The sequence below is a fragment of the Phoenix dactylifera genome, chromosome 15 (assembly GCF_009389715.1).
Source record: "Phoenix dactylifera cultivar Barhee BC4 chromosome 15, palm_55x_up_171113_PBpolish2nd_filt_p, whole genome shotgun sequence".
In the NCBI taxonomy this organism is placed as follows: domain Eukaryota; kingdom Viridiplantae; phylum Streptophyta; class Magnoliopsida; order Arecales; family Arecaceae; genus Phoenix; species Phoenix dactylifera.
The window spans coordinates 4,466,429-4,487,831 of record NC_052406.1 but is presented as its reverse complement, the minus strand read 5'-3'; the positions used below and the strand labels follow the sequence as shown (position 1 = coordinate 4,487,831).

Sequence of the window (21,403 nt, the reverse complement as noted above, 5' to 3'; positions counted from 1 at the left end):
TTAGCGTAAATTAATTTTTCATCCTCTTGATAATTGTGGTATAATATAATATAATATTAAATTATTAACATAACATATTAATTTATTACGATATAATATAATATTATATTATATTTATAGTATAATACAATAATAAATATATAAAGAGATTTTTTGTGTAATTATTATATTTTATTATATATATTTTAGTCTAAAAAGAAAAAATTATTATAACTCCAAACAGCTTTTCAATAATTTTTAAAAGTGCTTTTTCAGAGAAGCTCCAAACCCAGAAAGCTAAAAGCTTCCCGAAAATTTTACCAAATATTTTTATTTTATCTAAAAGTACTTTTGGAGAGCCAAAATTTTTTTTTTTGCCCCTCTAAAATGTTTTGGCATCTTGCCATTTACAATTTATCACCAAAGATGCACCTGAATGCTCACGCTAAAATCCATCACAAAGTTCCATAACCTCAAGTTGCATGAAACACTTATTTCAATCCAAAAAAAACAGAGAGACAGCCACGCATATATGGAAAGCATGTTATTTTCCGAGAAAGGTTGGGTTCACAGCTCAAGGATTTCTGATGCAGCCGGGATCTCCACAGCAGTGGCCTGGTTGTTCGACCAGATTTTCCAGCATCGGCAATAGCCGTTGGCAACTCGAACTCTCCTTTCTTCTCACTGCTCTCGGAGTGCTGCTTCAAGTGATCCTTGCTCTTGCCCCATATAAGGGAGTAGAGGCCAATAACTATGACAGCTGCACCAATAACACTGCAAGTATCCAAAGGAAGAAGGACGTTAGCGTCTGTTCTACTTTTTCTTTTGCAATTTTTCTTTGCGTTTTTTCCGTGGTGATGCGACGAACTAAAGAAAAATATAGCTGTGGTTTCCATGCATGTACAAACCCACCTTCCCAGAGTGATCTCCTCTGCTAGAACGATAGAGCCCAAGACAGCTGTTACAATCATGCAAAGAGGGTTGAAAGCAGTGACAAAGACTGGCCCTCTCTCTTTCATCACTTTACCTTGCACGTAATATGCGACACCAGAGCAAAGCACCCCCTGTCAAAAGAGAGATTAAAAAAGTTCTAACGTATAATTAGCCAACTTGCATTCAAGGATTTCTTAGCTCAGTAGTACGTGATTATTAAGATCAAAGACAAGATAGCAATCATCTTACAGAATAAGCAGCAGCGAGGAGTCGCGTGTCCCAACCGATGATCCAAGGCTTGGCACTGCCCCGTTCCGCCACAAGAGCAACCAGGCTACTCATCAGTGCTCCCATGAGGCATATCAAGGTGGTTAAGGTGAGCTCGGCAGGGTATGACTCTAGTGTATTCGACTGCACCAAAACAAGTTTGAAACTAATTAGCATTGATCTACTGTAGCCATGCATGTTGCTAAATTTTCAGTAGTGAATTCCATGTATTACTTGCAAGATGTAGAAACTAGAGCAACAGAAGCAACCACCCAGTAGCATGAGGGTACCCTTGAGCGAGTTGCTGCCGTTCTGACCGACCGCAGTATTATGTGTTGGGATTGGGAGGTAACAATAAACAAGATAATTAAAGCACAACGGAATCAACAACTCTCCCACCTTGTGTAAACCTGTTAGAAAACAAACAACTAGAGCCAATCCACCTAATATATATATATCAAGGCATTCACAAATACTTAGCTGATCAGAAAAATAAAACACAAAAGGAACACCAAATTTTTACGTGGAAAACCTCCCCAATGTGGAGAGTAAAAACCACAGGACCGTAGTCCACCCAAAAACTTCCACTATCAACAAATAATGGGTATACAATCTGTTCTCTCTAGCCGAAACTAGAGGCATATATCACCACATAATCTCAAGAACAATATTCTTGGCAAACATCAATTATAAGAGAGAAAGATTGAGAAGATCTCACATAAACAGCAGCCACGTTTCTGAAAAATCTGACTGTGATAGAAGACTGCAAATGGCGATCACACCGTACAGATTGAAGAACCACGTGTTGTGAACCTGCTGTCCAAATTTCAGCTCGATCGGACCACGGATCACCTCCCGATCGTTGTTTGATCAATACTGCGCGCTGAATATCAATTCTGCATCTTCTCCCCTGCCTCCCTCTATTTTTAATTCGTGGAAGACGGCTCACATACCCTGCATTCTCAACATAAAAGGTTGCCCTAATGGGCCTCACGTTTTGGGCCAAAAATAGTCCAACCAAATAGGCTAAAACTAATTAATTTAGCCCACATTTGTTGGGCTAAGTCTCCTCCAACATAGGAGGGATAACCCAACAAATCTCCCCCTCCCGACTATGTAGAGGGATTCACCATCCCGGAGATCAATCGACATACCTCAAGCTTTTCTCTTGGCAAAGACTTCGTCAACATATCAGAACCATTGTCATCTATATGAATTTTTTCAAGTTCCAACAGCTTAGAACTCAGAACATCTCGAATCCAATGGTATATCACATCTATATGCTTCGATCTTGAATGAAAGGTAGAGTTTTTACCAAGATGGATAGCACTCTGATTATCACAATATAACACATAGTGCTCTTGCTTGAAACCAAGCTCCTCAATATATTTTTTCAACCATAGCAACTCTTTACATGATTCTGTTGCTGCAATGAACTCTGCTTCAGTGGTAGAAAGTGCAACACACTTCTGTAACTTTGATTGCCATGCCACGGCTCCTCCTGCAAAAGTAATTAGATAACCTGAAGTAGATCTGCGAGTATCAACATCTCCAGCCATATCTGCATCTGTGTAACCAACTAGCATAGGTTTCTCACATCCAAAGCTAAGTTTCAAACTGGACGTACCTCGAAGATATCTCATAATCCACTTCACTGCATTCCAATGCTCTCTTCCTGGATTTGAAAGAAAACGACTAACTGTGCCAACTGCATGAGCCATGTCTGGTCTTGTACACACCATTGCATACATCAAACTTCCTACCGCTGAAGAATATGGAACTTTCTGCATGTCTTTCTTTTCTTCATCTGTAGAAGGACACTGTTTAGTGCTCAATTTAAAGTGAGTAGCAAGAGGAGTACTAACCACTTTAGCTTTGTCCATATTAAACTTCTGAAGCACTTTCTCAATGTACTTTTCTTGTGACATGTACAACTTCTTAGCATCTCTGTCTCGATTAATCCTTATGCCAAGGATCTGTTTTGCTGACCCTAAGTCTTTCATAGCAAAAGACTTATTTAATTGCTTCTTCAACCTATCAATCCGAGAAGCATTCTTGCCAACAATCAACATGTCATCAACATAAAGTAACAAAATAATAAAATCATCATCATCAAATTTCTGCACAAAAACACAATGGTCAGAAATTGTCTTCTTGTAACCATGCTCCTCCATAACTGACTCAAATTTCTTGTACCATTGTCTCGGTGCCTGCTTTAAGCCATAAAGACTTTTCTTTAATCTGCATACATAATCCTCTTTTTTCTTTTCCTCGAAACCTTCTGGCTGCTCCATGTAAATTTCTTCCTCTAAGTCACCGTGAAGGAAAGCAGTCTTGACATCCATCTGCTCAATCTCTAGATCAAGACTAGCTGCTAAACCGAGAACAACTCGAATAGATGACATCTTCACAACTGGAGCAAATATTTCATTAAAATCAACACCTTTTCTTTGGCTGAATCCCTTGACAACCAATCTAGCTTTATACCGTGGACATGATGAGTGTTCTTCTTGCTTCACTCTGTACACCCACCTATTCTTCAAAGCTCTTTTGCCTTTAGGCAACTTTACTAACTCAAAGGTATGATTTTCATATAGTGACTTCATTTCATCCTTCATGGCCTCAATCCATTCTTTCTTGTGTTCATCTTCCATCGCTTCTTCATAATTTTCGGATTCTCCCCCGTCAGTAAGTAGCACATATTCATTAGTTGAATACCGTGTGGAAGGTTGTCTATTTCTATTAGACCTCCTAATTAGTTGAGCTGGAACATCTGGTTCTTGCAACTGATTATCAGCATCATTATTTGCTTCAGCCTGTATGGGAGCATTTTCATTCACATCAACTGCATCTGGCTGGTCATTCTGCAACTCATCAGCATTTTCTGGCACTGGTGTTGGTGCTATAGGAACTGGATCCAAGTCTATAATGTCATCACTATACTGTGGCTCTGTCTTATCTGCTTTCTTGTATGGTTTGATCTTCCATGAACACGACATCACGGCTTCTAATAAGCTTTTTGCTGACTGGATCATAAAACTTGTACCCAAAATTATCCTGACCATACCCTAAAAATATGCACTGTCTAGTTTTGGCATCAAGTTTGGACCTTTCATCTTTGAAAATATGCACAAATGCCTTGCATCCAAAGACATGAAGATGATCATAAGAAACATCTTTACCTGTCCACACTCTGTTTGGCACATCAAATTGCAAGGGAACACAAGGTGTGAGATTCAATACATGTACAACTGTACTCAAAGCCTCACCCCAAAAGGATCTTGGCAACCCTGCTTGTGAAAGCAAACATCTGACTCTCTCCACCAATGTCCTATTCATTCTTTCTGCCAAACCATTCAATTGAGGTGTCTTCGGAGGTGTTTTCTGATGCCGAATACCCTGTTCTCGACAATAATCATCAAATGGACCTGAGTATTCTCCTCCATTATCTGTTCGGATACATTTCAGCTTTCTCCCTGTTTCTCTCTCAACCGAGGCCTGAAACTGTTTGAAAACATCCAATACATGATCCTTTGTCTTTAAGGTGTAAACCCATATCTTTCTTGATTGATCATCAATGAATGTCACAAAATAACGAGCACCACCAAGTGTCATTGTCTTCATTGGACCACAAACATCTGAATGCACCAGATCAAGTGCATTTGGTTTTCTAGAAGGAGGGGATGCTTTGAAGGAAACTTTGTTCTGCTTACCTGCTAAACAGTGAGCACAATTTCTCAGATGAGTACTCTTCACTCCATGTAGTAGTCCTTTCTTAGCCAACATCGATAAGCCTTTCTCACTCATGTGACACAGTCTCTTGTGCCATAACTCAACTGTATCTTCATTCTCCACTGCATTGATAGTGGTTCTGGAGAGCCCTGTCTGTAACAAGTATAAAGTTGAGTACTTTTTACCTGTAGCCACAACCAAAGCTCCTTTAGTGAGCTTCCATCTACCATCAGAGAAAGTATTGCAGAATCCTTCATCATCAAGTCTACCCACAGAAAGTAGGTTTGTAACGGATGTCGGGAATATGTTTCACATTTTTAAGAACCAACTTTGTGCCATTGTTGGTTTCTAAACAAATATCGCCTACACCGACAACTTTGGCTATGCCACTATCTTCCATTTTTACAACCCCAAAATCACCAGCTATATAGGTTGAAAAGAGATCCCTCCGTGATGTAGCATGAATAAAAGCACCACTGTCAACTACCCAGCTCATCTCATGACATGCAAGATTAACAACATCAACATCACAAGCAATAAGAAAGTTTTCAATAATGGAAACCTGATCTTTATCATTATCATCTTTCTTCTTATCTGTATCTTTGTTTTGCTTGTTTTCCCTCTTCAGCTTCCGACAATACTTCTTGATATGCCCCTTTCCACCACAATGATAACACTCAACATTAGCGAATTTATTGGACTTACTTCTGGTCTTGCCTCTGTACTTCGAATCTCTGCTTTTACTCCTCCCCCTCGTCTCAGTAACTAAGACATCTGACTGTGAAGAGGAACCCTGTGATTTTCGTCTCATCTCTTCATTCAGAATACTACTCTTAGCTAAATCCATTGAGATAACACCATTCGGGGCTGAGTTAGATAATGTTGTTCTCACTGTCTCCCACGAGTTCGGCAGAGTGCCTAGAAGCCATAATCCCTGTACCTCATCATCAAAATTGATACCCATTGTGGCCAATTGATTAATGATCCCTTGGAATGTATTCAAATGATCTGTCATAGGAGTTCCATCCTGATACCTCAAGGACATCATCTGCTTTATGATGAACAATTTATTATTTTCAGTTTTTCGGGCATACAATTGTTCAAGCTTGGTCCATAAACTGCGTGCATGTGTCTCTCCACTAATATGATTCAAAACATTGTCATCTACCCATTGCCTGATATATCCACACACTTGTCGATGGAGCAATTTCCACTCCTCTTCAGTTTTATCATCAGGTTTCATAGTAGAAAATACCGGTTGATGATAACCTTTCACATAAAGAAGATCTTCCATCTTTCCTTTCCATGTATGATAATTAGTACCATTCAGATTAATCATTCTAGCAGTATTTGTTTCCATTATTCACACAAGATAAAACAATTCAACAACCTCGCTCTGATACCACTTGTTGGAATTGGGAGGTAACAACAAACAAGATAATTAAAGCACAACGGAATCAACAACTCTCCCACCTTGTGTAAACCTGTTAGAAAACAAATAACTAGAGCCAATCCACCTAATATATATATATCAAGGCATTCACAAATACTTAGCTGATCAGAAAAATAAAATACAAAAGGAACACCAAATTTTTACGTGGAAAACCTCCCCAATGTGGAGAGTAAAAACCACGGGACCGTAGTCCACCCAAAAACTTCCACTATCAACAAATAATGGGTATACAATCTGTTCTCTCTAGCCGAAACTAGAGGCATATATCACCACATAATCTCAAGAACAATATTCTTGGCAAACATCAATTATAAGAGAGAAAGATTGAGAAGATCTCACATAAACAGTAGCCACATTTCTGAAAAATCTGACTGTGATAGAAGACTGCAAATGGCGATCACACCGTACAGATTGAAGAACCACGTGTTGCGAACTTGCTGTCCAAATTTCAGCTCGATCGGACCACGGATCACCTCCCGATCGTTGTTTGATCAATACTGCGCGCTGAATATCAATTCTGCATCTTCTCCCCTGCCTCCCTCTATTTTTAATTCGTGGAAGACGGCTCACATACCCTGCATTCTCAACATTAAAGGTTGCCCTAATGGGCCTCACGTTTTGGGCCAAAAATAGTCAAACCAAATAGGCTAAAACTAATTAATTTAGCCCACATTTGTTGGGCTAAGTCTCCTCCAACATCGGAGGGATAACCCAACATTATGATGGCTTCGCCCTTTGGACCATACAAAATCTAACACTGGACCTTTGTATAATATCATGAGCAAAGCGCCTGCCACTGTAACGATAGTTCCCACAAGCTTTGCTTGGCTGCGTCGCCGCCTTAGATTCATGGTCTCAATCCTAATCATGCAGCAAACTATATTAGGTAAAGGATATAACCTATTTTAGATAACTAGCTAGTCTTGAACTATTCTTTACCTTAGAACAATGGCCAGTAGGAAGGTGATTGCAGGGAGGATGTTAAACAATGCGGAAGCGAAGCTTGCGGAGGTTAAGTTGGCCCCCACGTAGTAGAAGTTCTGGTCAAGCACAGGCCTGGCATGGAAGATAATAGTATTGTCTAGCGGAGTGAGAGATGAAAAATAAGTGCATATTTAATTAACTGAGATCAAGGTAGAGGTAGATCAGTACTCAAGAAGTGCCAGCGCCATTGTTTTGAGGAAGATGGAGAGGGTCATCTTGGGTCTCACTTTCCTGTTGGGGAGAGAGAAGAAAGAGTCGTAATTATGTTTTTATTTGATTAGCTCTTAAATAGAGAATAAAAGAATTTATCATGCTATCTAGGTCATATGTGATCAATTCCCAATGTTGATATGGGCAAAATGGGAATAAGAAGACAGAACTAGCCGTTTATGTCTTCAAAATGTCTCCTTCAGTAGAGAGATTAATTGCAAATAGGAGATAATTGGCTCCTTCTCTCTTTTTAGTCTATCATGAAAATAAAAAATTTGCATTTGTGAGAACTCGTGCAAGCATGTATTTAATGTGTGTCTGAGAGAGAGATAGAGAGAGACCTCTCAAACCACATGGCAAAAGGAGCGACGGCAGCCACGGCAATGGCATTCCGATACACCCACAAGCACGTAGTGATTCATGCCGCGCTTGAGCGACTCCACTGAGATGACAAACATCCCAGCATACCCAAACTGCAAGAACACCATAGCCAAATATGGCTTCACCTTGCTCGCCACCTCACTAAATGCCATACTGACCACAATATCTGTTTCAACTCTCCTGCCGACTCCCCTCTCCTCCCTCTCTTGCCAACTCCACAAGAATGTAAGAGTTCCGAACGGATTGTCGAGATTTAAATAGAGAAAAGCGAAAGGCCCCGGGCCCACCGCAAATAAAGTTGGCAAAGCGGCTATGAATAGTTAATGCAGCTATATACGATTTCCCACATGCGGCTGGGAAGGGGAAACGCCATTTGGTTGAAGACTTGAAGTACTGAATCTCAGCCACCGGGGTTTGTTACGCCAGATGCTGGAGATTTATCCTACAGAATCCTTCCTTCTTAATTGAAATTACTACCCGTCTCTCTAAGTCTCTGATCCGGGTATTGTTTGGGTTGTCCACAGTCCACAGATTTTAGCCATGGAATCCCCCTCATTCGGCTGCCAGAGTCTTAAAAATCCAATTTTTTTTAATGCTTTCTTTCTTTGTCTTCTCTCAAATATATTATAGATTTGGAGGAATTGGATACCAGGGGCCGCTGAAGGAGAGAATAGTTTCATTTGAGGTCAGTAGGAGCATTTGGTTCTCACACCTTGTTTTTGACATTCAGGGTTGTCTTTTTGTCCTTCTTCTTGGCGTTCATATTATAAAGAATGGACCTTTTTTCTTATATTTGGTTTTTTTTGGAGAGTGTTGGGGTTTTTCCCGCTTTTCATCATGTTTTGAATTGAGTTGAGGCTGGCTTTTTTTTTTTTTGTTTTATCTTTGGACACGATTTAAGCATGGGCTGAAGATGAAACTATGAATTTACAACCGCAGAGCAGCAATGGTTTCAAGTTTGAAGTCGATTCTTTATCACTCTCTCTCCGGAAGTCCAAATTCTCAGACATCTTCTCGAAGTTTAGAATGGTTGTCGTCCGAGAGACCCGGGCAAATTTGTGTCGCACATGTCTCTTACTTCGAGCCTCTTCCACTGCAACAAAAGTACCCTATGCTGACGTTTATATACCGACGCACGGTAGAAACGTCGGTAATTTTGGCTCCAGCGCCAAAATTTACCGACGCTTCTAAGTAACTTTGGCAAATATTAAACTATGTCAACGTTGAAAAGTGTCGTGCAAAAAACGACGCTTAAGAAATTAGACGATACTTAAAAGCGTCGTTGGAAGCCCGAGCCTGCTTTCTAAAGTATCGGTGGAAACTTGGGCCATAAGACGACGCTTATAAGCGTCGTCGGAGGCCTCATCTTTTTCCTAACCCCATTTCAAATCCCTTTCAAACCCCTTCCCAGCCGCCATCATTGCCACTTCGCCCATCCGCGGAGGCAATAAGTGTAGCTCGTGGACTACGAGGTAGAGGAGGCATCACAGAGATTGCTGGAGGCGGCGGGGAGCAGCGACGGGACAGGAGAAAACCCTAACGGCTAAGATCTCGCGGTATTTCTTTGCCAGAGGAGGGTCTCTTCTTTGTTCGAAAAAAAGAGACGTGTTTTGAGAAGATAAAGGCGTCAGCGAGAAATTAGACGCTTCCGACGAAAATTAAAATATTATTGACAGTACCTATAACAATTGTTTCTGTTGAAAGAAGTTTTTTAAAATTAAAATTGATAAAACCTTATTTGCGGTCAACTATGTCATAAAAATGATTAAATGAATTAGCTTATAAGTTACAAACTAACATCTTTATGTATTGATTTACATGCAAAGTCCACATCCTGTTCTTTGGTAACATCATATGTTCTAGTTACTGATGTTTTAATTTTTGAGAAGGACGTGCTGAGAAATGTTATATATATATATATATATATATATATATATGTTGCAACAAATGGAAGGTGCATCTACCAGTGATCATGATGTTAAACTTAGAATGAAGCATCATCAGTCTTTGAAATAAAGAAGGCTAACTACTTGTATTGTTGAATGAAATAAAGATTTACCATTATGGTCATGCCTTTGGTCATGATATTTTTTGTCAGTTGAACTTATCTAATAAATGTTAAATCATCATATCATAACTTTTAGTGGAAAAATATTCTCTCTCTTGTATACGCGTTTGGATGTTTTGCATGTTGATTTATCGATTAAATAATTTTAAATTTTGATATTTTAAGAATAGTCCCATATTGAATGTAATGTCTTAGATCTAATAATGATTTTAAGGATGATCGGATGGATTGTATGGTGAAAAAATGCATACAATAAAAAAATACATCTATTTACACTCATTTTTTTCATATTTATAAATAGAAAAAGAGCAAATTGAGTACTAACTGAATGAACTCAACTACGTTTTTAAGCAATTGAGAAGAGAGGATTGAATCCATTTAAAAAGAATACAAAGTGATTAGTTGTATCTAGAAAGTAAACCGCCATCGAGTTCTATTATAAAGAGAATGCCTTCCATAAGATGCCCGATATCTATAACTTAATTTATTTTATTTGCTCTGTGCACAAAAAGCTATTTATTAAATAATCAAAAAAGAATACCAATATCAAATTAAGAGAGAGAATTTCCAACAGTTTGCCCATGCAAGGTTATTTGAGCACAACGAAATAAACAGATGTCATGTTGAAGCCTGATCCTGCGAAATTTAACACCTCCACTCATACACAGCTGCGAACAAGCACAAGCCACAAAGGCATTTCCCAGCAAAACTACACTGATTTTTCACAAACCATGCATAAAAGTACGTGGACAGGGCAGAGTAAAACGGAACAAAAAGATGAAAGAACAAATAAAGAACAGGATGGATAAAATTAACAAACTCAAAAACCAAAAGGTTCGTGTTCTTGAGTTGCAAACTTAAAACCAAAACCTACATTCCACAATCCCTGCTGCATTTCCTTTTCCTAAGCCTTCTCTGTCCTCTTTTGAGTAGTTCCTTCTTGTTCCTGTCTTCTTGTACTACTTGTTTCTCGGTCAGAAGCCTACAGTGAGGAGATGTTTGGGGGATCTACAAGGTTTGAGCCAAGGAGGTCATCACACAAGCTGCCAGTGCTGTCGTGAGCCTTGTGACTCCCTGCCCTGGGGCTGCTCCCAGTGCTGCTAGACAGCGAGCCAAAGTTGGTCTTCTGCAGGACACCTGTTGGCGATGACTCTAGCTGAGGACTCGAATCCCAGCCATCTGTCAAGAGGTTTAGAGACGATGACGAGCAGTTCTTGCTTTGGTACTTTGGAGTGCTAGATGCATTCTTGCTTTGATACTTTGGAGTGCTAGATGCATTGGTCAAGGCCTCCCCAAGAGGTCCAGCCATGGAGGCCTCCCAGGAGATAGGTGTCCAACTTGCCTGTCGCTGGGTCACCTCATTCAGAACACCTCCTATTCCTAGACCCATATGAATGGGATCGAAATCCCGGGATAACTTAAGGGGTGAAAGCGTAAGCTTTTCCTGGTTAGGAGAAGAGGATGACGATGAGAAGCCTGACGAAGCCATAGGCATTGAAATGGAGAGTTGGGCTCTGTCAGATTGCATTTCCTCAACATCTGGCCACATGATGGTTGAGCAGTCGGACTGGTTTTTTAGGCCAGTCATCCACGAAATGCCGAAGAGGATGGGATTGGGGTCGTTGCTCACTGAGTTTTGGAGTGGGTACAAAGCTGAAGTTGTGTGTGGAACTTCTTGAAGGATTGAGAATGATTTCGGTGGTAATGTGTGCGAAGTCTCCTCGGGATGAGGCTACTTTGAAGGGATCTTGCTGTTTAGAGATGGGAAGCAAGGTATTCATAGGTTTTGGGTTCCCAGAATTTAGTGCGGAGAGGGCCTGAGAGTCCTGCAGATGATCGTTTACATTTGCTTTGCTTATCAGCATCCTGCAGGAGACCAACAATCACTGGTAAGTACTTGAAAGGGGGGTCATGCAGTCCAGCTCAAAGGTTCATTTTTTTCAGGATAATTAGCCCATATATATTCACTACAATATCATAACTATTTGAAAGGCAATCAATAATTTCGCTACCATGCTAACATTGTACACAAAATACATGACTAGAATTATTTGTTCATTGATCTTGGAATTTAGAAGAAGAATCTGAGGCTAGGGGCGGCTCAATAAATTTGGAGGCTTAAGGCAAACTTCACCGGAATAGGCTTTTTTTTTTAAATAATAATAATAATAAAAATTTATTAGTGCAAAATCCTTTTTTTGAGAGAGCAAGCATTTGTGCAACAAGGGGGAAAAAAAAGCTATATAGTTTCAGATGAGAGATAATGCATACGAGAAAGCGCAAGTTTGCAACTGCAAAGACATTCTCACTATATTCACATGAATTATCACAGAAAAGAAAATTAAGCAAATCAAACCAAAGCCATCCTTGGAAATGGAGAGCTGCCCATTGAGGTCATTTCATGACAATGCTCAGATTTACAACCCTAGAAGAACGATAGGCTTTTGCTAAAGAACCGATCAGAAACAGACGCCATAACACCTTGACCGCTTTTCTAGAATATTAATGTCCCATAAAATACCATAATAATAACAGATAAATTAGAAAAGAAATATTCAGCTGCCAGGTCGGGGTGGATCGGATTGGTTGGAATAGTTCTGTCCAATTGTGGGTTAAATTTTGATTCATTATAATTCCAATTATTAAGATTCTCGAACTCCATTCGCTCCAAATTAAGCACAAAATATTCCCATTTACAAAGGCCCTTGGGTAGTCCATTCATATTTTTTGGGGGCTTTTCTTATATTATATATACAGATAAAATGTTTTGTTTTGTTTTTTATGAAAATATAAGGACAAAATATTCATTTGAGGATTAGTCTGCGAAAGAACGGAACGATTCAAATAATGAATTCATTGATGATGTTGTCTCCTTCATGTTGTGTTAAAATACATTGTTCAAATATTTGACTTTTGATTTCTAACTCTCTCACCTTGAAGTAATTAAAAATTGGTGAATCACTTTTGGAAAGTACGTATGATGCAGATTTTATAATCCCACCATATCTCTTTGTTGCATGCACCTGATCATTTATAAATATTATACGAATACTTTAATTGGACACTCTGGAAAAAATAAAAGAACTTTGTAGAGAGGTAAAATTGGTCATGAAAGTAAAACCAACGTAGATAGCACTTTATCTATTACGCAATGGAAAATAAATGATATCACATGTCAATGCAAAATGATACAACATGCGTGCAGCAAAGCGGTTTAGAATAAACATAAAACAAATATTCAATTCTGCCAATCCATCTCTCTCTCTCTCTCTATCTGCGAACGTCATGAACCATTTCGTCCACCGCTTGGTCTGATAGCTCTGATTGGGAATCCAAACTCCACTAATCCAGGCTCTGAGAGTCTGAGACTTCATATCAGTACCATGGAAATTATAATAAGAAGATAAAGAGTTAGTAGTGAGCCATATGTAAGGTGGACTAACTAGATAGCTTAGGCAATTAGACAAAGTATAGGCCAATTAAACTTAACATTGCTCAAACTAGATTTATAATATATATGTGGCCATTTTTTTTTGATAAGACGGACGGATTAATATACATGTCTAATATAAATACATCCACTCAAGTTAAAAAATAAAATACCGAACTGTCAATCTAATGACACCACTCATTTTGCTCATCTTTTTTTTTTTTTTTTTTTTTTTTTGCTAAACCGGGCGATCTATACAAACGTGTACGGATACACCCAATAAAATCGGAAACAAAACATTCCGGAGCTCCCGAGGCAGCTCCCCGTCCCAGCCCATAAGGTGCTCCGGCATGGTTGGCCACATACGTGGCCACCCAATCCGCAGCCCCATTAGCTTCTCGAAACACATGCTTCGCCTGGACCACCCCTCCGTCCCTCGTCATCAACCCGATATCGGGACAAGGGATGGTCGGCAGCACCGGCTTCAGACCCCCCCTGGATCCAACTAATGACCGTAGCCGAGTCACCTCCAAGTGACAGATCTAGTTGAGAGCACATGCTGAGCGTGTCGAGACCCGCCCAGGCAGCTCTCAGCTCCGCTCCAGGGACCGTACAGTCAAGTACCTGACAGCCTCCTGCCGCCACAACCCTGGAGGGTAGGGTCCCGAATAACAAACCCCGCTCCACCTATCGGCCACCATCCAGACGGACCCATCAAAATTGACTTTGAGGAAGCTTGGGGGTGGGGCTCCCAGGTGAAACACGTGTGAGAAGCTGCCGAGGCAGAAGGGGAGCCCAGATATCCCGAGCTATCAAAAGTCCGTCTAAGGAGACAGCACAACTAAACTTTGCCGCCTGCGCCCGGGCGCTCTCCGCCACGAGCCTTGGCGACTTGCTCTGCTCACCAAGGTTCGAGCATTCCTAGCCAGCCATATCTGGTATACTGTGCAGGTCGCTCTAACCGCCTCTTGGCGAGTCAATGGGTTACCGACCCACCCGCGAATAGTTCGTAAGAACTGTCCCATGGGTCCAACCATCCATTGGCAGGCCCGCCGAACCCACGCCGCCCTCGCCCATATGCACTGAAACAGTACATGGTCCACGACTCCTCAGCTCCGCATGCCCCGCACTCTGAGGGCAACCTCAACCCCGTTCGCTCAATACTGCTCTTGTCGGAAGCCGAACCCAAGCAACCTTCCATAAGAACAGTGCGACCCTCGGATGGAGGCCTAGGCGCCAGACCCAGGCACAATCCGGCCCTGGCTCATGCTCCGAGTACCACTAGAGTCTTGCAACCCAAGTTCGAGTACGGAAAGCAGATGTTTTATTTTGCTTTAACCCGCTAAAACATGAATGTCTCGGCTGGAGAAGAAAAGGTAGATGGTAAGATGTGCGCGTGTGCAAATTCCACATGCTGGCTAAGATTTGATTATATTTGTCTTTCTTCGCGAATAAAATTGGAACAAGATCTGCGCGGCTCCCACACAAGGATGATCTGAACTAATCAAGAAATATGGTCCAGACAAACTTATATTTTATATTTTATGTTGATCAGTTAGACTGTGGTCAGCATACATATCATCTATCATCACAGTTAACAACATGGACAATCTGATAATTAAACTTGTAAAAATAGATAAGGATAGTTCTTCCATGAATTGAACCATTGAGATATCTTGCTATCTAGGGCTATTAAATGTTATTGGGGTTGTGACCATTTGACTAGAGAGCATTTGTTGACCTTTTTCATCTAAAATCCGCAAAGGGGATGATAATCAACTACAAGTTTCAAAGAACTTAAAAAATCATACACAATACAATTTAAAGTTTCAACAAATAAAATTTTGAAATGACCATCAGGTTTAGAACAGCAAATGACATCGAACTGAATCTTGAGTATGGACTCATTAAGACACAGAACTTAATCTTGGAAGTGCTTCAGGGTTTAGGGTGCTAATTGATATTTAAAATTGAAAGCGTTACTAATATACTTAGAAATAGAAAACAAATCTTAAAACCTTAGATTTAGATTCTAAAAGGATGCAAAATCGCTTACTTCTAAAGCTAATTAATCTACAAGACCTACCATAAGCTCCTCCTCTTCTTCTTGATTCTCTCTAGATGACCCCACATTCTTTCCTTCCTTTGCCCTACTTACAGGCAAGAAAGGTGGCTCTGAAAGGAAGCGGGCCTGCCAGGTTTGTCCTCATGCATAGATCAATTTCCTCAGGGTCACTTGGTAGGGTAAGATTAGTTTGTCAGTGCCAAAACCCAAATACTCAGCAAGAAAGTTTTAAAGACTAATCTTCAAAGCACGCCACTAAAAGTGATGCTTAACATATGTATCAGAAAAAATGATGCAAAACGATGTTTCCATTCTGTATATGAAAAGCTTGTAACATAAAAATTGACAACTTTCTTCTCAATCCCTCTCATTTCCGAAAGTAATGTTGCGCAGTTAGAATACATAATCAGGTGCTGATCTAAATAAGTTTCTTCTTTTGGAAGAACCTCTTCAGATGCCACAACTGCAAGCCAGAGACACCGATGCAAACACAGGGACATATACTGAACCATGCAACCCTAGCATTTGTTCTCTCACTCACTACTCTCATTTCTGCTTCCCTGCATCCACAAACAAAGGAACACTCAGGCATAAGCTATTCCATTATTAACAAAGCAGATGGATTGCCAGCCAGGGTCAGTTTACCTGGCCTTGAGATATAACAGGTTCTCATGTATTGCCTCACAGCAGCTTCTAATTTCCTTAGCTCAAGCTCAACCCTAAATTTATCAAACCACAATCATATATAGTCACAAGAGGATACGTACATTGTAATGAAGGCCCGCATTCTGGCCAGAGCAGTTGATTTTGTAGTTTCAAGAGTTCACCTCAATTTTTTCTTTCCTAGCAACTGAATCCCAGTCCTTTGCTGCATACCAATCTTCCAGTCGAGGCTAACACTTGCACCTACACTTTATCACCACCATCATCCAGAAACATGCTAGGTAGTTGCCAGCCTCTGTGGTTGTGAATGCAACTTGACCTACAGTAGCATTTTCTTGGTGATGAAGAGTGTTTCCATATGGTGATGTCACCTGCAAAAGAAATTTCATCCATCACGAGAAAAGCCCAAGCACATCCAGAAAGTACCATCCCACTATTCGCTGAATAAATACATTCATCTACCATCACAATTGAGCAATTGCAGTTTGCTTATTCACGCATAGTTAAAGCTGACCTGTCATGTCTCACCAAAACCAAATGAGCTCATTCAGAAGTAAATAAAGAATGGACAAGCCTGTTTCGATTTGCATATAAAACATAGTAGGCAGATCAGATGCAGAAATGAAAAAGTTAGGGTTAAACAAGCAGTAACATGCAGGTAACTCCTGAGCGAGAATAAATAAACCACAGCACAACAGTTAGCAGACAGTAGTTCCATTAGTTTCTCTAACACTTTCAGGTACTTCATAGAGTTCCTATGATCTGCCATGCATTTCAGTCATGTTTCCCAGATGTTCGCCTGCTGGGGGAAAAGAATCCATATCTTAAGAAACTCTGATTTGATTTGGGAGCCCATATCCTTAGCAAGGCAAAAACTACAAATTACTCTGCAACCTTCGCGATGGAACTCATTACTTCTAATCTGAGAGCACACTGGTACATAAAAGAATGAAATGACTTTGGTACCAAGCCCAGTAGCAGAGCAGTTTTTCTTTTTTGTTTTTTTTTTATTTAAGGGTTTCTTTGCTCCATCCCCAGATACTTGGGCTCTATGAAAACTTACTGTTTTACTCTGCTCAACATAAAATTCCAAGTCCGCTACCAGTTTAAAATCAGATTATATAATTAGTTGATACATTTAATAAGATAGAGGGTACACTTTACTCTTCAACCTTAGTGATGAGATTGATTACTACTAATGTGAGAGCACACTGGTACACAAAAATATGAAATGAATTTGGTACTAAGGGTTTTTTTAGGTGCTTATATAATCAGTCGATACATAATAAAACACACTGTGAAAATCATTCGTTTAAGTGGTAGATAAGGTGGGAACATTTTATGAAGAAGGATTATTTCAGATTGTGGGAAATAGCGAAGCAGACATGTATAAGTCAGATGAATGATTGACAAGCAGAAAACTAGTTTTGGGTCCGTACATTGCACTTACCTCTTCCTAAAGGATATCAGGTCAAGACATTTCTTATTATGACAGGTTGAGCTCTAATGAGATCTTTTCAATTTCATCAAAATGAGGTTACCTGGTCTCGAGGAAAATTCGCTCGTTAATCATCATCATCACCCAAACCATTTTACATGAAATGGATTCATATGGAGCATAACAAAATGGCTTCATGCTAGGATCAAGGCATTTCTTTTTCGTTTCTTTTTTTTTTATAATACCAATTGGAAACCCAATGGCAACTCTCTTGATAATTGGTACATGTTTTCAAATCTAGACAATCTTAGGCTAGACTGGGGACTGCCAAGAAACCTCAGGTCTGCATTGGTGGGGTAGTTGGTTTAAACATATGCAAGCAGGGAACACCTTCTGGAATCCCCATAATTAAAGGACCTTAGACGAACAAGGTGACATGGTTTTTTTATTGGAAATTGCATCATCTTCTAGAAACAGAGTCAGGGACTAGAGCCTATTAAGCATCTTGCAAGCAACAACAGAGTAATATCAAGTATTACCAAGTAGCATGCATTCATATAATATTGAATTCATATATCTGTCACTTAAAATTCACATGATAATCTCAACATTGGTTTTCAAATTCTAAGGAAGCAAGCAAGCTTGTTAAGTCATTTAGGTTGTCCTAGTTGGTAGAACCCCTTTGTAAGCACTGTTTCCCCGTATGGCCATTTTTCCATATCCCTGCTCCCACACCTGCAGCCACTTCTGGTAACGAAGAGGCAGACTGCGTGGTGGCAACATGAATGCTTAAAGTTTACTTCCTCTCCTAAAGGGTTATCCATTATACTGTCAGGAATTGCGTTGAGAAACTAATGGCTTAATCCTCCGCACCATCTGAGTTCACTTAATTTCCAGAGTGTTAGCTCCATCCCGTCCACTGGAGTTTCCTCTTGCCATAGAAACTACCCTAAATAAATACTGATAAGGAAACAAAAAATTGATAAATAAATTACAGTAACAATCCCCCTACAGGAGCCAAAATTTAAGAACTCCTTGACTAAAAACCTTGAACTCTTGAAAAATGCCCTTGAGAGCATGCTTGGATGCACAGGCAGAAACTACCAAAAAATTTAGGAAAGGTAAGGAATATAATGATGTTCTATGCAAAGCCTACCAAAATGAATTACTATAGCATTTGTTATTTGGATGATTACATCACACACACAACAACAACAAAAAACTCCCACAGTCAGAAGTAGCAACCAGAAAATAGATCATACAAACAGGTAACAGTTGGTCATTGCGACCACAAGTTGGGGTCTTTGGGTTTTAAAAATCTGCCTCTAAAGAAGCTGCTATAGCGATTTGGGGATGAAACTACTACACTAAGCTTTGCGCAAGATGACAGGAACAGAAGAAGAGGAAAAGTGATTGTGTGGACAGACTACTGACAGTGGTGTCTGGCAGTGGCAGCAGCTAACAGTGAATATGATAGTCAACAACGAAGACTTATGTCCTTTTCTTTGTTCTCTCCCTTAATTTCTTTTTTTTCAGATAGCTTGGAGTTAATGACACAGACACGACCTTCAGCTGCGGCTGTTGCTGCTGTAGCTGCAATTATCATTGCAGTGAGATGCATGATGATGAGGCTTTTGGATGCTAAGACCAAATTTCCCCAACAAATTGACAAGATTGGTTTCCAGGAAAACTCAGGCAGGATGATAGATCTTTAACCTAAGAATTAGGGGCTAGGGTCTAGCCGAGAAGAAACAAAGGATTCTGGAATTTGTTGGATTGGAACTCAAGTTGGAATTTGTTTGACAAGAAATCATCATACCATATTATACTAAAAGCCAAAGGTTCAGATAATCGACATTATGTATTCAGAGCATATGAGTTCCCTATTGTAACAGGAATTTGCGCTATCAACATTTAAATAAGTATTGTGAGGTCAGATCAACATCACAATCCAAAAAAACTCTAGCCTTCACCCAGGCTTTTCTGAAAATTATTTCCATGCATCCTTTAAAAATCCTTCTCCACTTGATCTCTAGCCTCAGTGAAAAGTTTTAACAATTCATCAAGCACATAACGAAACTAAAATAACAAGACAAACCATATTCGTTTTCACCCTTGACCCTTCGACGCAGAGAATATTAATTATGAGAAATTTCATGAAACGAGAAGTAAATCAAGGTAAACAAAATCCAAAAGCATAAAATAAGACGAGGAGGACGTCCCATCAAAATATTTGCCAAAGAACTCCCGTGCAACTTTGTGATCAAAATTCTTGCCCCTCGATGCATCGAAACCAAAGATTAACAAAAAAAAGGGCCTAAACCCAATCAATCAGTCCAACAAACCAATAGAAATCACAGATCGAAAACCAGACACAAGAACCAATCTATTCTGTGGTCTCAAGGTAAGGGATTAATGGAAGATGAGGATCCGCAACTACCTTAACGGAGAGAGTGGGGATTCCGCGGGTGTGGTCCTCCGAGATGACGGCGTAGTCGGCGAGCACGACGACGTGGGGCTGGATCTCCTCCGACACGCACTTGGTCCCCGACGCGGGCAGGTTCAACCACACCGCCGTCGCGCCGGGCGGCAGCAGGGAGATGAGGAGAAGCACAGAGCACAGCAGCCGCGCCGCGGTGGGCCGCAGGATCATCGCACAGATCCGCATCGTCGACGTTCGCTCCCTACTCTTTCTCGCGTCTCCCACCAGATCTCTTCCTATTCGATTCCCGAGAGCAAGGGTTTCTGCCTTCGGTCACAAGGATGTGGCCACCGCTTTTCGGGAGAGGGATGCAGGCTTCGGCCCTTGTGGACTCGAAGAATTCCAAAGGGTCCTGTGTGCTTGACCCAAACCAGAATAAATTGGAAATCCTAAGCACGAGAGCAGAGATGACAACCGGATTGGATCGGTTAAAATACTTATTACATCCTATATATGAGATTAAAAATTTATAATCTAAATCCAACTTATTTTTAAATAAATAAATAATAATGATCTGAATCTAATTATTTTATAATCTAGCTCGATCTACCATGGATTGGAAAAGGTTAAACTGAGTTAGTTGTGAAGCATTGACACCCCTATTTTAGAGGCAACATTAGATTTGATTTGGGGCACTTGATGTATTCATCAAACGGTTGAAAGTAACACAAGTATTTAACAAATAATTGGCATCTTGTAATATTCATAAGAACTTGACTGCAAATTCCTTGTAAGACCCATTAGATTATCATCAAGATCTATTAGCGTCTTGCCCCGATCCGTTATTCTTTTAATGATTCAATAGGATTGATATAACCTCTAGTTTTGGAATAAGTAATCGTTCACACCCCTTAAACATATATGTTCTCATCATATGCTGCCTGAAAGAAAATTGATTGGTCTATATTTACTTAAAACTGATGGAATTCTCCATTCAGATTACTTTAGCAAGAAGCTTTTAGAGTGGAATGTCTCTCGAAGTATAGCTCCCACAGTCCCACTTGTACATGGAAGAAGATATTGTGCATGGAAAAACATAATCACTTTGTAGACAAAATATGTAATATTAATAAAAAATTGTTAATCAAATATGTAATTGCATATCAAATGTTAAACTTTTTTTTTCTTGCCTTTTATGGAGAATATTTGCATCAGGTCAAGCATATTTGGCAACCAATATGGCTCCGTTTAGTAGAGCTGTTGGCAGTAGAGTTTTTGGAAATCGAACTTTAGAAGTAGAGCTTTTATAAAAAGTTGTTTGCTGTTTGGTAACTATATTTCTAAAGTGTTATGAAACTTTAACATGTATTTGGTAAAC

General features: G+C 39.9%; 1 protein-coding gene and 1 pseudogene across 1 annotated transcript; both read right to left on the bottom strand.

Moving 5' to 3' along the window:
• Positions 1-470: 470 nt before the first annotated feature.
• LOC120113331 lies at positions 471-11,578 on the bottom strand (annotated as a pseudogene).
• A 4,342-nt stretch (positions 11,579-15,920) lies between these two features.
• LOC120113330 (transmembrane emp24 domain-containing protein p24delta3-like) lies at positions 15,921-20,461 on the bottom strand. The gene is made up of 4 exons (XM_039134477.1): positions 20,044-20,461; positions 16,423-16,536; positions 16,148-16,209; positions 15,921-16,062 (listed from the first exon to the last, which is right to left on the bottom strand). Exons 1-4 carry the CDS (start codon positions 20,269-20,271, stop codon positions 15,921-15,923), a joined length of 546 nt encoding a protein of 181 aa, XP_038990405.1. The 5' UTR covers positions 20,272-20,461.
• Positions 20,462-21,403: the final 942 nt, after the last annotated feature.